This window comes from Mizuhopecten yessoensis, unplaced genomic scaffold (assembly GCF_002113885.1).
Source record: "Mizuhopecten yessoensis strain PY_sf001 unplaced genomic scaffold, ASM211388v2 scaffold11085, whole genome shotgun sequence".
Classification (NCBI taxonomy): domain Eukaryota; kingdom Metazoa; phylum Mollusca; class Bivalvia; order Pectinida; family Pectinidae; genus Mizuhopecten; species Mizuhopecten yessoensis.
Window position 1 is genome coordinate 130,387 of NW_018408872.1, and position 16,882 is coordinate 147,268.

The window sequence follows — 16,882 nt, forward strand, 5'->3', positions numbered from 1 at the left end:
GTCAATATCTAGTGAAAGTTACCCTATCTATGTCTGTCAATATCTAGTGAAAGTTACCCTATCCATGCCTGTCAATATCTAGTGAAAGTTAACCTATCCATCCCTGTCAATATCTAGTGAAAGTAAACCTATCAATCCCTGTCAATATCTAGAGAAAGTTACCCTATCCATTCCTGTCAATATCTAGAGAAAGTTACCCTATCCATCCCTGTCAATATCTAGTGAAAGTGACCCTAGCCATCCCTGTCAATATCTAGTGAAAGTTACCCTATCCATCCCTGTTAATATCTAGTGAAAGTTAACCTATCCATCCCTGTCAATATCTAGTGAAAGTTAACCTATCCATCCCTGTCAATATCTAGTGAAAGTTACCCTATCCATTCCTGTCAATATCTAGAGAAAGTTACCCTATCCATCCCTGTCAATATCTAGTGAAAGTTACCCGATCCATCTCTGTCAATATCTAGTGAAAGTTACCCTATCCATCCCTGTCGATATCTAGTGAAAGTTACCCTATCTATGTCTGTCAATATCTAGTGAAAGTTACCCAATCTATCCCTGTCAATATCTAGAGAAAGTTACCCTATCCATTCATGTCAATATCTAGAGAAAGTTAAACTATCCATTCCTGTCAATACCTAGTGAAAGTTACCCTATTCATCCCTGTCAATATACATAGAATGCTTCCCTATCTTTCAAAAATATTAATAATATATTACAAATATTCTCATCCTTCCCCAAAACCCACAGAATATAATTCATCGCTTAATCTTTCCTTTATGCACATATGTATGTAAGCTATTTGATTGGTTTCAGGTTTAAAACACGTTTTAAGCTTACTAATACCAGACTGATACCTGTCCTTTGAAGATTTTAGAGGAGCTATACCCACCATAAAAGCCCATTGATGATACTGTTTACGCTGCCACAAGATTCCTTTGATCTTCATTGAAGATATCCGACTGGTCTACTCGACTCATCCACAAGGTGTCTTATAACCAGACTATGATTTTGTTATGACATTTTCTGGGGTTGCAGAGAAGATGTGTGTTGAGAATGAACTTTGGATTATGAGGATGCAGGTACAATGAATTCTAGGTCTGCTTAATAAGTGTTTGTTGTGTTCCTCTGTGAAATGTTCAATTAATTGCTTTGGCTTTCTGATAAAGTGTTCTTGAAATTTATATCAATGAGTATTTGATTTTTTTTTATCAATGACTGGATGTTTTAACTTGTATCTGGAACCTCTTCAAAAATATTATTGATAATAAAGTTAGCTGAAAACAGACAAATTTACTTAAAGGTAGCGACAATTTCATTATTGTTTCAAAAACCTGATTTGACATTCTAGGTATCAATGTAAATTTTTATTGTTCTTCAACTTTTTGTAACTAAAAATTAAAACAAACTTCTACAAAAATTTGTTTCTTCACATGTCCTGTCCAGTAAATCTTTGACTGAAGAGTTGTCTTCCCTTTACATAGCAAACATAAGTTTTCAAACAATATTACTTTACAATAAAGGTAATACAAAGCTCCGTATTATTGTTTTATTTTTCAAACCACATTCTGAACACCATATTTTCTATCAACAATCGTGTAGCAAACCTTATTTCCATTTACACGTACTCCAAAATTAGATGCAAGATGAAAGTGGAAGATAAGCCTATAAAGGGACTTTTACCCTAAGTTTATTATTCTAGATTGTCACTTTTAAGTTTGGTTGATAGTGTCCTTACAAACATCCTCCACATGCAACCAAGACTGGATCATCTGATGTTGTTTATAAACAGTCCTTCAACATCATATAAACAATATCTCCCGACAGTATTTCTATAATAATTACATTGTACACTATAATGAATTCACAATCAGGCTTCAACTGCTGATCAATTTTCCTGTCATGAGTCTGACCACTTTTTCTTTTTCTTATCAGCATCTATGAAATCAGAGAACCACTTTGGTCTAGGTTTGTCCATCTGTACAATAAATTTATCATGTAATTTTTGTTGTTGATCTTCTTCGCCTTCATAAATCACTGCTACTTCCTTGTGTGGTGATTCATACTCAAGGTGGTCGCCCATCTTCTTCCTCATCTCATCGGTCTCCTGTCGCACCTTGTCATAGCAGTTACCTGTCATTAGACATTAAAGTTACCTGTCATTAGACATTAAAGTTACCTGTCATTAGACATTAAAGTTACCTGTAATTAGACATTAAAGGAACCTGTCATTAGACATTAAACGACACTTATTAACAACTTTGAGTCAATGATAAAAGTAACTAGATATAATTTACACACAAAATTGACTTCAAATTTTGAACACCAATAAATTAAACAAAAGGTCTGAGGAGCCTGTTTCGCTTGCCAGTTATTTATGCAAAATAAAAAAAAGTGTTTCCAGTAATCCTATACTACCTACCATAATTTTTTTGTGCCTACCATAAACTGTTTTAGGCAGGTTTCATAGAAACACTATTAAAGTCAAGGTCACTCTCCCATTTAAATCATATAAAATCATTTTATTAAAATGTAATTTGTTACCTACATGTTTGGTTTGTGTGTGTTTTACATCCTATAACAGCTATAGTGATTTAAGGACGTGCCAGGTTATGGTGGTGGAAGAAAGCCGGAGAGTTCCCAGAGAAAAACCACCGACCTACGGCCAGCACTTGGCGACTGCCCCACTTAGGTCTCAAACACACGACCCAGTGGTGGAGGGCTAGTGGTAGCAGAATGTCAGACACCTGAACCACTTGGCCACCATGGCTCTTGTACGTATACCTATCCTATTTTTTTTCAAATTAAATACTTTTTTGTTTGGCCTTATCAACAGCATTGGCAAAATATAGCAGAAAATTTTGAAGATAAACAAGATTTGAAAATATAATGGCTGTCTTTAATATATAGATTTCTCGCAATAAATGTATCTTGAAAATATGCTGGATTAGAAAATAATAAAAGCCATCTAGAAATTTGCAGACATAATTTGAAGACATTATATATATAAAATGGTAAAAAGAGACCAATGTACCTTAACAGTCGTCTTTAATGAATGTAGTTTTTTTGTTTGTTAAAGGACAAAAGTAACTTTATATGTGCAGGTAATAAAAGAAGCTGATATAAAAATCTTCTGTAGTTCTCTATGACTACAAATAAAAAGATAAAGGTCGTTGTCTGAAAAGCCTTTTGGATACCCACTATAAGTATCCTGCAATTTGCAAAATCATATTTAAGTTGGTGCAGCTGTTTTTGAGGAAAGGAAAAATGTGAATTGTTTACAGACGAACGATACACCATGTACATATTCTAAAACAATTGGTACGTCACAGTAATTAATCAAACTGTAGCATACTTTAAGAAATGACTAACTGAGCCAAAATCTGAAGTTAACTAAAACAGTCTTCAATTTTCACTAGCTCTGAAGTAATTTTCACTAGACCACTTCAAATTCCCTATCAAATTTTCAATAAATTCCTTCCCAGATTTGTGTTTTCTCTGGCAATTCTCTATTGTCATTCAGACTCTCACATTTTTTTGTAAACAAGGAAAAAGGTTTACCTCATACAAAATGAATGTACTGTTCCACTGTACTCAATCACACATTAACCCAGACAGCTTATATATAATTATAGTCTTAAGAAAGAGGGTTAAAACATGCATGATAACCTTAATTAAATTAGGGGACAATCAATGCAAAATACCATGTACTGTACATGCTGTCATTTAGTATTTGGTTTATAGGACTTCCTACAGAGTACATAAGAGAAAAATCTCACCACATATCGTGTTGAGCTTGTGGAAGCTCCCGCAACGTAAACAAGACACTATATCTTTATGGATTTTTACACGTTTTTCTACAAATGAGTATCCAAATCTTCGAGTTTGTCTCTTTTCTTTTGACCTGCGAGACCTTTGGGTTTGATGTGAAATCCACATTATTCCATTTCCACCAAATAACTCTCTCAGGAAGGATGAATTGTCTGATGGTATAATGTCCGTCTCCTCAGGAACAACTGGACCTCCAACCAAAGCTGGCAAAAACTCTGACGGATAAAAAACAATATTGGTAATTGGCAAAGCTAAAATGATCTCTAATTATCTAAACTATAAATGTTTTGTCTGATCAAATATACATTTATATAAAGTCAGCATGACCTCACAAAGCTTTATCTCAAATTTAATGTTGATACATATGCGTACAAAAATATCAGCTTAAAATGTTCCTGACAAGTACTACACCAATTTGAACTGGACTCTTTGCTGTGACTTCCACATGCACATTAATATTGAAGATATAGACCTTTGATCATGATGTTTCCTACTCCAACAGTGTTAGAGGTTTACACGGTGAGATACTTTTGACAGGCGCCGCAGTCGGCAAAATCATATCCGATAGCAAAAAGGCCGACCAGTGGTCACTTATGTTATATGAGTATAGATGTTGCCTAGTTTTACAACTGAATACAGAATGCTTCCCCTTGCAAAAATAAAAGTGCTTTATTTTCCCAGAATGAAAAAAAAATGAGGAATATCTTTTCAGTTTAAATGAAAATAATGCAATATTTTCCCAATTCATGTAGGAACAGGTTGTTGTAAAATCTAAATTTGTTGAATAACAACTCGTGCATAATTTAATTTACACCTTTGAGAATTAACATGCGCCTCACTATTCATTTGTCTGATGAAGGTGACATATATAGTACATACTGTACTTGTCATCGAAACGTCACATAGAAACACTATTGGTTGTGTAACATGAATCTTTTCACAATCCATACTTACCATTCTGAAGGAAATGTTTAGAAATATCAGTGTTTGGTAAATGACATTCTGTCTTGTACATTTTTAAATATTCATATTTATCAAAATTTCGATACAGTGAGGGAAAGCATTATATAACTTTATTTTTTGACATTTGCTGTGACATTATACATTAACTTGTAATGTACTGAAGTGTTGATGAGCATTTCACCCCTACAAGACATTTCCCTCTCCTGAGAGTGTTGCAACAATAGTGCAGTCATTTTATGGTATATTTAGTCTGATCACATTAAATCTTGAATTGACTGCAATCAATATAAATAAGACCATTCTGTGTAACTGCTTAATAGTTATCATTAGATTACTATCCGATTATCAATTTTGATTTTAAACCAATTCGGCGATTTATGTCCAGCACTTATAACAAGTTAGTTTTGTAAACTCGAGTTAAACTATTCCAAGTCGTTTCGANATACTTTCAGGACAGATAAACCTTCGATATTTTACATATATCTCCATTGAATGACAAAGAAAGTATATTTTGGTCCATTGTCTTGAATTGAGCGTATTTAAGGTCCATATTCCTCCGTTTCGGTAATGCAGCGCCATCGAAAATCGTACCGTGAATCTCGGCTATTGCGCGTCTTTAAATGATAAATAAAAAATATTTCCAGTCAAATTTAACTACCTATCTGTTACATGAAGCANTCTTCTTTTAAATGCGACTTTGTTCCGTTTTTCTTATAAAAGAAAATCACTTGAAAACTAGCTCAAAAGACCTATTTCAGATAGGTCAATAGAGCTATTATAGGTTTTTACAGCTATATAGCTCAATCGGCAGAGTGTACTGGACCTGATGATTATAGGATGTTTCGGTACTTTTGCAAAGACGAAAAACAGCAACGCGTGAACGGACAAAAATACCAAACATAGCAAAATATCGAAATTTTATTGCCTTTTCAATTGTTACAGTTGAAGTTTCGGGAAGAACCGACCGGTTGGGGTATTTACCGAAATGGACCGCNGTAATTCAACTCCATTCCGGTCCATTTCGGTAAATACCCCAGCCCAGAACCGACCACGTAAAGACTACAGTAAAGTAATGTTACTGTACCGAAAAATCTTTAGCCCCAAAATCGGCCACGAGCAGTCAAGGAGATCGTATATATTTCACAGTCACTTGTTAAATTTATTATGAAACGATTGCATTATGATAATGGAAAGTGAAAATATGTCTTACGATATTGTGACACTGTCCATCTTAGAAATAACGAGTCTAATTGCTTCCAAGCTTTCTGTAATCGCTGGAAAACACTCATGTTGGCAGCCATCTTGTCTCTGAAACTCACTTAGGCACAATGTTACAAGATATTTCATTGGTTGAGAGACCTTAAATGAATATTTTGACCAATCATATAAGCCTTTACATTGTACATACTATCACCGGCGAATCCAACATGTCTGAAAGATACAGCTTTTCTCTAACCACATTCAGGTAAAATGTATAATTATATAGGAATGGCGGTACAAACAGCTATAAAAGTTATAGCCTACATGGTTTACTCAAAAGTTCATTTGGAAATCTATAAGTAGTGCGTCTTTTAATAACTGTTTGTCAGAAAATTAGAAAAGTAATATAATGTTCATGTGACTTGCATTTTTGAACCATATCCCAGCTACTGCATAAGAGACCCTTTCTTCTTTNTTTTTAATTCTCTTCTTTACTGATATTCATAAAGCAGAGCAAACTAATGTGTCCACTTCAATGTCTAATCAAAATGCTGTAATGATTTACACAGTTGAACGGAAGTAAAAATTGTCAAGCGTTTAAAGTTTATATTTATCTAAGTATCAATAAAGATATTTTACTGTACAAAACTGTACAGATAATGTTTGTCTTTTTAAGTGATTGTTAATTTGGTTGCATTAGATGAAACTAGATTCAATAATGAATATTTTGTACAAGCAGATCTAGCATTGAAATTCAACAGTTTTAGTTGTAAAATCTACTGTAAGGTAATATCACAAATTTGGATCAAATTAAATATCAACAGAAACGATCCCCAAATAGAAGAATTAATAAGAACTGAATATACAGTTGACGTTCTACAATAAATGCAGAAAAAAACAAGAGTAGTAATACTGAAAATTCCGAAATTTGACCCTTTGAAACACCTTACGTTTTCCCTTGGAAAGCTGTCGGTGACAATAGCAGACGACCCGTGAACTTTGACCTCGTCAATGAACCAAGCGACCTCGTCATTGACCCTGCTTCGTACATACTCGGGTATTTCCGTCCTAGTGGGAATGACCCTCGTGTGTTACGATCGATTATCAATATTTAGCTGGAAAATGTGTATGTTTAGAAAGTTGTCAGTATCAAATTATGTATTTCTTTCCAAAATCTAAGCTAAATCACCAGTAACGATGAAAGTTACTTGATCGATACACAATAGAAAAGAAAAAACAATAAAAACTTATTTTTTAACCATCTTACCTGCTTGTTTAAGCACAGATATTTTTCCCCTTTTTAAAAAAAAAAAGGAAGTTAAAGTAAAAAGTTTGATTAAATCCTAGCAATTATTTCATAATCAAAATGTGGTACTTACTTGCCAACCTTTTGAAATTTCCATTGGGAGATTCTGCATGCTCTGAATCAAAAACATGATTATGTAAAAGGTGTACGTGTATATTTATATATAACTGGGGTTATCCCTTAGGTAAAAAATAAGGCATCATGTCAGATTTTATCATGGAATTTAGAAGCAGTGAATAGAATGAACATTTGACTGATTACAATTGTATATAATTAAGACATGACATTCTATTTTCCAGTCCTTCAGGGAAACTTGTACAGATTGAATATGCCTTAGCGGCTGTGGCAGCTGGTGCGCCATCTGTTGGAATAAAAGGTAAGAATAAAACAAAATTGAAGTCCGTAGATAGTGTTGTTCCTTGATCTGATGATATATGATGTAAAGCTAAACAACCGGTACAGACAGAACATGAATACATTACTGCCAATATCTTGTTTCAAATATATATTGCACTATAAAGTACTATGTAGTAGGGATAAGATTTTTCTCTAGTGAATTTTTGTCATATAATTTACTTACTGGGTATATTGTGGTATCTTTACATGAACTATATTGTGGTGTCTTTACATGAACCATATTGGTGATAATTTCTGGAGTTGCACAGATACTTTAAGTTAATAATATTACATATAAAGATCTTTATGTGGACTACATTTATGTTCTTGTTAATTTCATTATTGAAATGAATACAATTGTTATATATCTTGTAGCTACCAATGGAGTTGTGTTGGCTACAGAGAAGAAACAGAAATCCATATTGTATGATGAGAACAGTATACACAAGATAGAAATGATAACGAAGAATGTAGGCATGGTATACAGTGGGATGGGACCAGATTACAGGTAAGCTCTAATAAAGAGAGTATTTAATACAGGTAATATAAATGTCACTCAATTACTGGCATATTTCCTCAGTTATCCTTAAATTATAAGTAAAATTTTGCTTATAACATGCTATGATTTGCAGTTTGATGAAACCCATGAACGTTAACATTTCTATGCTGCAATTCAAAATGATAATGATATATTTATTTTTTAAGAAGAATATTCAATATATACATATGTATATATGCATGATGAATATTGTACTGCAATTGATATTCTATTTCCTCAGTCAAAATACCCTGCTTGTTGGTATTCATAATATACTTATAATACACCCTTTATGTAGTGCACAATGCCTTCAAACCTGGCAACTATTGAAGTAATGTATATATATTATCAATGTAAAATGCATATAGTTGTAATTATCATATATATATAAATAAATTTTTGAAGACCGGAGCTGAAGTTTTTTCTATAATCATCTAAATTAAATACCATATTTGCCCTTTTTAATTACTTCAACCCTTCATATTTCTATGCAGGGACTGATTGATAAAAAAAACCATAACATATAAATGAACAAACCAAAGACTTGTTTCTGCAAAAATTCAAGTCTATCATCGATCAGTTATGGTCTGCTAAAGCACCACTTTTGGTACAAGTTACAGACATGTATTGAAGTTTTGGAGCATTTGATACTATTTCATTTACATTCTTTTTAAATAAGAAGACTATTGTATACCTGGGCCCAGTTGTTCAAACTGTGATTAGCTTAATCAGTGCTAAGCGCAAATTTTATTTTTTGTATATCTTTAAACACAGCTATTAACCAAGTTTAAGCTTTTGAGATAGCAAATATTTTAGAAGAGTAAACTACATGCACAATTTCAAGCTTTTACCTTGTATATTGACCAAATAATTTGAGGTTGAAAAAATGTTGTTAAACAGTGATTTAGCTAATCATCTTTTGAACAACTGGGCCTAGGTATATATATACTAAATTTCTTAGTTATTGAAAATTCTCATTAAAGGAATATTTCAAATGTGTACATGGATATGAAGGATAATATCTGTGAGGCCTAAAAAATGAATATTGCTTTGTTGGATTCAGATGTTTTGTTCCATGTCATATTCTGTTTGAATTATAGGGTATTAGTAAAGAGTGCTCGTAAATTAGCACAGCAGTACTACATGCTTTACCAGGAACACATTCCTACAGCTCAGATTGTACAGAGGATTGCCAATGTCATGCAAGAATACACACAGTCAGGGTAAGAATTTTCAAAACATATACAGTAGAACTAGAACTGATAAAGAGCGAGTTTGATCATCAACTATAGCGACTGCGGTCTAACTAGAGTACGATCAAAATCACTTTAGTAACGTGTATTGCCCATGTGTAAAGAAACAAGATTACCGTGCACATGCCTGTTAACTATAGTTCAATCTACCACTTTACTTTGGTCAGACCAGAACAATTAGTGGTCGTTTGCGCATGCATGATTATTTGAAAGCAATGCAGTGATTGGTTGCTGCTTACCAGTATGTGTAAGCACATGGAATGTAACAGCCCGACTATGGTAAATGGTTGATGATCAAACTCGCCCTTAGTATGAATTCACATACACTGCCAATTGTTGCTTGTTACAAAGTTGCAGTTGTCTCCCCGGAAATGTAATTGTCTTATGAATACCTAACTCTGTAAATTATAACAAATAAACAGCAAACAAAATTCTGGTGTTCTTTAAAATATAGATTTACTGTATGTAGATTGTAGAACTTCACATATATTCAGATATTGTTTTGATAAAAGCCTGACTGTTGAAAACTTCAGTAGATTATTTCCAAAATGTATACAAAATGTCAATCTATTGCCACACAATTTCTGCCCAATGATGAATTTCAATGTATGTTTTGATATACAGGGATGACATTATTACCAGCACTTGATGGATAAATTATCATTGTTACTTATGCATAATTGATGTAAAATCTATTTGAAATTAAATATTTTCATGCACTTCCCTATGGTACATAACCTGATCATTGAATAATCAGACTGAAATGTATTTATGTTTGTGCTTTGATATCAGGGGTGTGCGACCGTTTGGTGTATCACTCCTGCTGGCTGGCTGGGATGAGGATGAGGAGACACCATACCTCTACCAGTGTGACCCCTCTGTAAGTATTGTCTCATCATTGGATGCGTACACATACCCTTAACATCCCTCTCCATGACAGGACTTTTTATAGTATGATTCTGACAGCCTGACTTGTTGGCTGGTTACTAGATCTTGTTTGGACCATATTTTCCTTACACTATAAAAACCTGTTATACTTCTATGTATGCTGAAACTAAGTCTTGCGACTCCCCTCCCCCTCCTTCACCGATCAGTATTCACTATTCAGAGATCTAATCCTTTGTTCTTTAATTTTCATGTTTGGAGAAAATGTAGAATACTAATTTTGGGGTGTCCCTGTCACATTTGGTTTACATGCAATAACTCCCTGCAAAAAAGTTCTCGACTTCAACCAAATTTTGAGCGCGCTTTAATATTGGCAACTGTCCGGGTCATTTTGACTGCCAAGTGAATGTGTGCAATCTTCATAACCAAATTTGACATACATATATATATATATACATTCTAGTTAATATCATGTTACGCCTATGACTGAGTTTGCCAGTCTGAACAATGTTTAGTGTGCATCAAACTTATCAGTATTAAAGTATATGAAAGAAGAAAGCCAGAGACTTTCCTGGCAATTTTGCTTAAGATTCTACATTCTATTAAACAATGTCTACAGGAAACCATTACAATGAAAAACAGATATAACATGTCCTGTAAGCAGGGGATACACATTCCACAAATTTGCTTGTTGAAACTTAATTTTTTATTTAAAGATTTTGAAGCATTTCCAATTTTTCATGTATATTTTTTTATGAATTGTGACCTTCACCATTTGTTCTTATTGTTATATATTTACTTTTTTTTCAGGGAGCATATTTTGCCTGGAAAGCTACTGCCATTGGAAAGAATCATGTGAATGGAAAGACGTTTTTAGAAAAGAGGTAAACAAACATGTCTTTTATATACAGTCAGAGTCCTATGTCCTATTAGGCTTTCCTGATATCAATTCTGAATGTTTATGATGGTTTTGCTTTCCATTCCCCCCAATATATAAAATCTGAATTTGACCTAGATATATAAAACAAATGCAGAAATACATCATCTACACATATGGTTGGTTGCGTAGATATTCGTGTACCACCATTTAATATGAGATGGTGCCGGGGGTCTTATAGTGTGACCAACCAATGTTGTTTCTGTCTTATGACTTTATTTCTCGAAAGGTTCTGATCAGAATTCATTCAAAGATCGAGCACTAAGGGTTCCAAGGCCCAGGTCACTGGTACTTATAAGTAAGTTATAAAAGAAAACTTTTGTCACAAATTAAGCAACTTCATTTTTGAACAGATCTTTATCCAACTTCATACATTGATATCAAGACAGGCATGGGTATTCATCTGAAGTTATGAAGTATGGTTATAGATGTGCCTAGAATGAGTTTGTATTTTAGGCTGCCAAGGCTAAAGTCACTTCATCTAGAAAATTGATAAACAGCTACATGGGCACTCATGCTAACAGATGTTCTCTGAAAAGGAAATTAAGTATAGGAAGTGTTTACAAGTTCCTTGTATTATGTCTCTCATACCCATATGGCTATTAACCATAAAACAAAAATACAAGGTAGGATTTAATATTATTCATCATGTTGATGCAATAACAAGAGGCCCAGCGTGCCTGTATCGCTCACCTGGAAATGTTAGCAAAATTGACGTTGAAATATATAGCCAGATGTTGCTGGTAGTGTACATGTATTACATGATTAGTCGGGGTTATATTTATATGCAATTGGACAAAATCCTGTCATTCCTACACGAAAAGGAAGATTTTGAAGAATTTGCTATGTTTCCCTATCATTCCTACAGAAGAAGAAGGATTTTAAAGCAATTTTTTATTTTCCCTTTTTGGCCCGCCCCTCTGCTCCCAGGGGGTTCAGACCCATCATTTATACAAATTATTTTCCCTTCCTTATATGATGCTGCTGTTCAAATATGATCAAAACATGTTTCCCCTATCATCCCAACAGGACAAGAAGGATTTTAAAGCTATTCCTCTATAACCCTTATTGGGCCCTGCCTCTCTGCCCAAAGGACCCGTCAGACCCACTGTTTATACAAAATTGGTTCTCCTTCACCCAAGGGTGCTTCATACCAAATTTGGACAAAATCCTGTCATTCCTACAGAAGAAGGATTTTGAAGAATTTGCTTTGTTTCCCCTATTGGGCTCCACCCCTCTGCTCCCGGGGGGGGGGGTCAGACCCACCATTTATACAAAATTTAGTCCCCTTCACCCACATATACTTTTGACCAAATATGGACAAAATCCTGTCACTCCTACAGAAGAAGAAGAATTTTTAAGAATTTGCTAAATTACCCCTAATTGGGCCCCATCCCTTTGCCCCCAGGGAGGTCAGACCCACCGTATACACAAAAATCAGTTCCCCTTCACCCAAGGATGCTTTAGACCAAGTTTGGACAAAATCCTGCCATTCATACAGAAGAAGGATTTTGAAGAATTTGCTATTTTTCCTCTATAAGGCCCACCCCTCTGCCCCCAATGGGGCCACACTCACTGTTTATACAAAATTGAGTCCTCTTGGCCCAAGGATGTTTTAGTCTTACTCTAAATTAGGATAAAATCCCTTACTGGGTAATACCTATGGTAGAAGAAGGGTTTTAAAGGTTTTACCTCTATTTCCCCTATTGGGCCCTGCTCCTCTACCCCGAGGGTGGCCACATCCATCGTTTATACAAAATTGAGTCCCCTTGGCCTAAGGATGCTCCAGACCAAATTTAGTCAAAATCTACTGGGCCGTTCAGGACTAGTAGCGTTTTAAAGGAAAAGTTGATGAACAGAAGATGGACGCTGCGGTATGACATAAGCTCACCATGGTCCTTTGGACCAAGTGGACTAAAAATGAATCTTCAGGAATATGAAATAATTATTAATTTTCATTGCCTTAAAAAACATAAGTTCACATATTTTCTTTCTACATCTAGGTACAGTGATAATCTTGAGCTAGAGGATGCCGTCCACACAGCTATTTTAACCTTGAAAGAAAGCTTTGAGGGTCAAATGACAGAAGATAACATCGAGATTGGAATCTGTAATCAGGATGGTTTCAAGAGATTATCACCAGCGGAGGTCAAAGACTATCTAGCCTCTGTGCAGTAATGGAGTTGTGCTATCATTGACATTACTTAGACTGCCTCTAATTGACACATTAAAAAAAAAAGATCTAAAATTTGGTCATACATGCTTGATCAAAATCCTCCAATATTGAGACTTTTTAAACAAGTACAATCAGGATGTGACTCCAGATGTTGGAACATTTTCAATACCAGAGGAATAACGTCAACAGCTTGAATTGTAAAAACCTGAGCTACAATTTGTAACTTTGTGATCAAACTTATGTAAAGATATGATATATCTATGTAACATTGTACAAGTAACACAATGTGCTGTCACCATCCTCTCAATGAAGATAAATTCAGACAGCATTTTCATATCCTTTAATACTTGAAATGATTTAAGTATGTACATTAAAGAATAATGGTAGCAGAAAAAAGTGCTAATGTTGTTGAAAATTGTATTAAATTGATTCAGACTAAACTTAATATTGAAAATGTTCATCAATAACTCTTAAAACATTATCTGTGTACATACTGGTACTTGTAATCTATTGAAGAATATTGAGATACAATGTATGTTGATATGGTGATATCACTGTCATAGAGTTCATTGTGATATAAAATAAACCATCATTCATATACAATTTAACTGCTTTGTTTTCATATTAGACATGTTCTTTATAGTGTCCTGTATTGTGATCAAGATTTCATAATCTGTAGTGATAGCCTGTTAAGTCTCCTCTTCCATTGAACATATTAATTGTAGTGATTCTACATCTCCTTCTAGGTCTACTAATAACTTATTGCGTAACTTTTAAACTGCTAAGTATATCTTGATCAAGTCCTACATCACTTAGAGATGATGTTAAGTGCTCTGTCAAAAAGTCACTGTAACCTTGACCTCAAAGTCAAAGGTAAAGAAATCATATTTCAGGAACATTTTGTCCGAGCGGTAACTTCTAAACTATTAAAAGATAACATGAAGAAATAAACTATTAAAAGATAACATGAAGAAACTTTCAGTATTTCTATAACACCCACAGGCAGTATACAGAGCACTATCATTAGGTTATCGTGACCTTGACCTCAAGGTCTAAGGTAAAATATATGTAACCTTTTTAGTTCCTTTTTTTTTCTTACTTGTAAGGTACTAATGAATATCAAAAATTTGTATTCAAATTGATTCATTTTATAATTTATTAGAAGACAGTTCCTCTAAGATACGCATTTATTTCACTTTATTTGCCTGCATTTTTTGGCAAATGAATGGGAAGGAATATTGGCTATAAAGGTGATGAGACCTGTTTCTATTGAAAAAAAAGACAAATCTCTTGTTTTAATTTTGTATAAACATGTACCTCAACATAATGTTACATTGTATATTTGCCACCTCTCACATTTAGCTCACCTGCCAAGAGGGGATGAAGCACAACTAACCTTGCGAAAAATCACGACCTTGACCTACCTTCCAGATCACATGTCAAATATATAAAAAAAAAATGGCTACTGACTAGCTGAAAGCTGGAATGGAGCCTGACAAAATTAGTGAAATAAAATTACTTGCTTTCAGCAGTGGCAGTGTTAAATATGTCAAACATCAACAGATTTTTTTCTGACAAACCAAAAGGCTGAGTAATAATTTGACTGATATAATTAAAAGCAACAAAAGTCTCCTAGAGCCAATTGCCTCCAGCACTCCTCAACCCTGCCAGTCAACAATATGCTTCAGAAATGAAAATCATTTGCAAATTTCAAACAAACAAGAGGCCAAATGGGCCTGCATCACTAATCTGGTACACATCTCACACTTGTAATCTTAAAAACTGATCTTAGGTGAAGCTAAAGGCAAAATATCAGTATTTATGATTAAATTCATTCAAAAGAACCTGTTAAAAGATTTAAAAACATTTCACCCCTGTGACCTTGAAAGTCTAACAAGGTCAGTATATTGAACACATTTTATAGCCCTTCATCTCAGGATGCAACTTGCAAAAAATCATCCCCCTTTACTTTTGTTCATCGAAATTAGGTCATTAAAATATTTACACATATTTGAATAAATGTGACCTCGAAAGTGGGTCAAGGTCATTCGAATAAAAAAGCTTGATGGCTCTCATCCAAACAAGCTACTGGCTAAATATCACATTCTGGGCCTCGTGGTTATTCAGAAGAAGTTGTTTAAAGATTTTAAATAAATTTGACCCCTGTGACCTTGAATATAATCAAGGTCATTCACTTAAAAAAACTTACTGGCTCTTAATCTCACCATGCTACTGACCAGATATCAACATTATAGGCCTTATGGTTATTCAGAAGAAGTTGTTTAAAGATTTTGACATATTTGACCCCGAGACTTTGAATATAATGCAAGGACATTCATTTGAACAAACTTGGTAGGCCGTCATCACAGCATGCTACTGGCCAAAGACTTTGAATATAATGCAAGAACATTCATTTGAACAATCTTGGTAGGACGTCATCACAGCATGCTACTGGCCAAATATCAACATCCTAGGCCTTTTGGTTACAAGGAAGAAATTGTTTAAAGATTTTGAACATATTTGACCCCTGTGACCTTAAATAAATGTCAAGGTCATTCATCTGAACAAACTTAGTAGTCCTTCATGTAACAGGCCAAATATCATCATTCTGTGACTTTTGGTTATTCAGAAAAAGTTATTTAAATATTTTGAACATATTTGATCCTGGTGACCTTGAAAATACTTCATATGCAAGGTCACAGGGGGGTCAAATATGTTTAAACTTTGAAACTTCTTCTGAATAACCAAAAGCTTCAGGGTAATGACATTTGGCCAGTAGCATGGGGGGATGCATCTTCGCTAGCCAAGTGTTCGCTTCGTATACACTCCACGTACCCTTGGCGGATAAAGCGGTGTTTTCATAATTCCCTCCACTGCCACCTAGCGGATTTAGAGTTATCGTTCTCCTCCCAATAAACATTTAACCAATCAGAATGACTGTTACATACACACTCCATCATAATGCATGTGTATGTAGAGGCAGAGTATAAATGACAGAGCAATATGGAAACAATCCAAAGGCAGCACACATATTTTCCCAGGTCATCATTTACCTGTGGCACGTAGTCAAAGATTTCCACCAACTGATTTAACACTCCAGAAGTTTCCCAAAATATTGTGCACCTACTTTTTTTGGGGCAAAACACTATGACATAAACGACAACAAATTTGATGGCTTGGTAAACATGGCTATATCCGCCATGGGTAAGTGGAGTGTATACGAAGCAAACACTTGGCTTAGCGAAGATGGGGGGGATGAAGGGCTACTAAGTTTCTTTGAATGGATGAACTTCGCCCATATTCAAGGTCACAGGGGTCAGTTGTCTTAGCCCATATTCAAGGTCACAGGGGTCAATTGTCTTAAAAACCTTAAAAAAAACTTCTTCTGAATTACCAA

The 16,882-nt window shown here is 34.5% G+C and overlaps 2 protein-coding genes across 2 annotated transcripts; one reads left to right on the forward strand and one right to left on the reverse strand.

Annotated features, from left to right (window-relative positions):
• Positions 1–1,514: 1,514 nt before the first annotated feature.
• Positions 1,515–6,113, reverse strand: LOC110465518 (39S ribosomal protein L32, mitochondrial-like). The gene is made up of 3 exons (XM_021521409.1): positions 6,005–6,113; positions 3,780–4,046; positions 1,515–2,133 (listed from the first exon to the last, which is right to left on the reverse strand). Exons 1-3 carry the CDS (start codon positions 6,093–6,095, stop codon positions 1,901–1,903), a joined length of 591 nt encoding a protein of 196 aa, XP_021377084.1. The 5' UTR covers positions 6,096–6,113; the 3' UTR covers positions 1,515–1,900.
• Positions 6,114–6,166: 53 nt separating this feature from the next.
• On the forward strand, positions 6,167–14,088 carry LOC110465517 (proteasome subunit alpha type-2). The gene is made up of 7 exons (XM_021521408.1): positions 6,167–6,259; positions 7,600–7,676; positions 8,072–8,204; positions 9,335–9,457; positions 10,280–10,367; positions 11,183–11,256; positions 13,313–14,088. Exons 1-7 carry the CDS (start codon positions 6,222–6,224, stop codon positions 13,485–13,487), a joined length of 708 nt encoding a protein of 235 aa, XP_021377083.1. The 5' UTR covers positions 6,167–6,221; the 3' UTR covers positions 13,488–14,088.
• Positions 14,089–16,882: the final 2,794 nt, after the last annotated feature.

Excerpts from the sequence above, each read along its gene's own strand:
- LOC110465518 (XM_021521409.1), bottom strand. The coding sequence starts at position 6,095 with ATGGCTGCCAACATGAGTGTTTTCCAGCGATTACAGAAAGCTTGGAAG. Across the intron at positions 4,047-6,004 it reads ATGGACAGTGTCACAATATC|AGTTTTTGCCAGCTTTGGTT; the intron begins GTAAGACATATT and ends TTTATCCGTCAG. Across the intron at positions 2,134-3,779 it reads CAAGCTCAACACGATATGTG|GTAACTGCTATGACAAGGTG; the intron begins GTGAGATTTTTC and ends GTCTAATGACAG.
- LOC110465517 (XM_021521408.1), top strand. The coding sequence starts at position 6,222 with ATGTCTGAAAGATACAGCTTTTCTCTAACCACATTCAG. Across the intron at positions 6,260-7,599 it reads TTTTCTCTAACCACATTCAG|TCCTTCAGGGAAACTTGTAC; the intron begins GTAAAATGTATA and ends TCTATTTTCCAG. Across the intron at positions 9,458-10,279 it reads CAAGAATACACACAGTCAGG|GGGTGTGCGACCGTTTGGTG; the intron begins GTAAGAATTTTC and ends CTTTGATATCAG.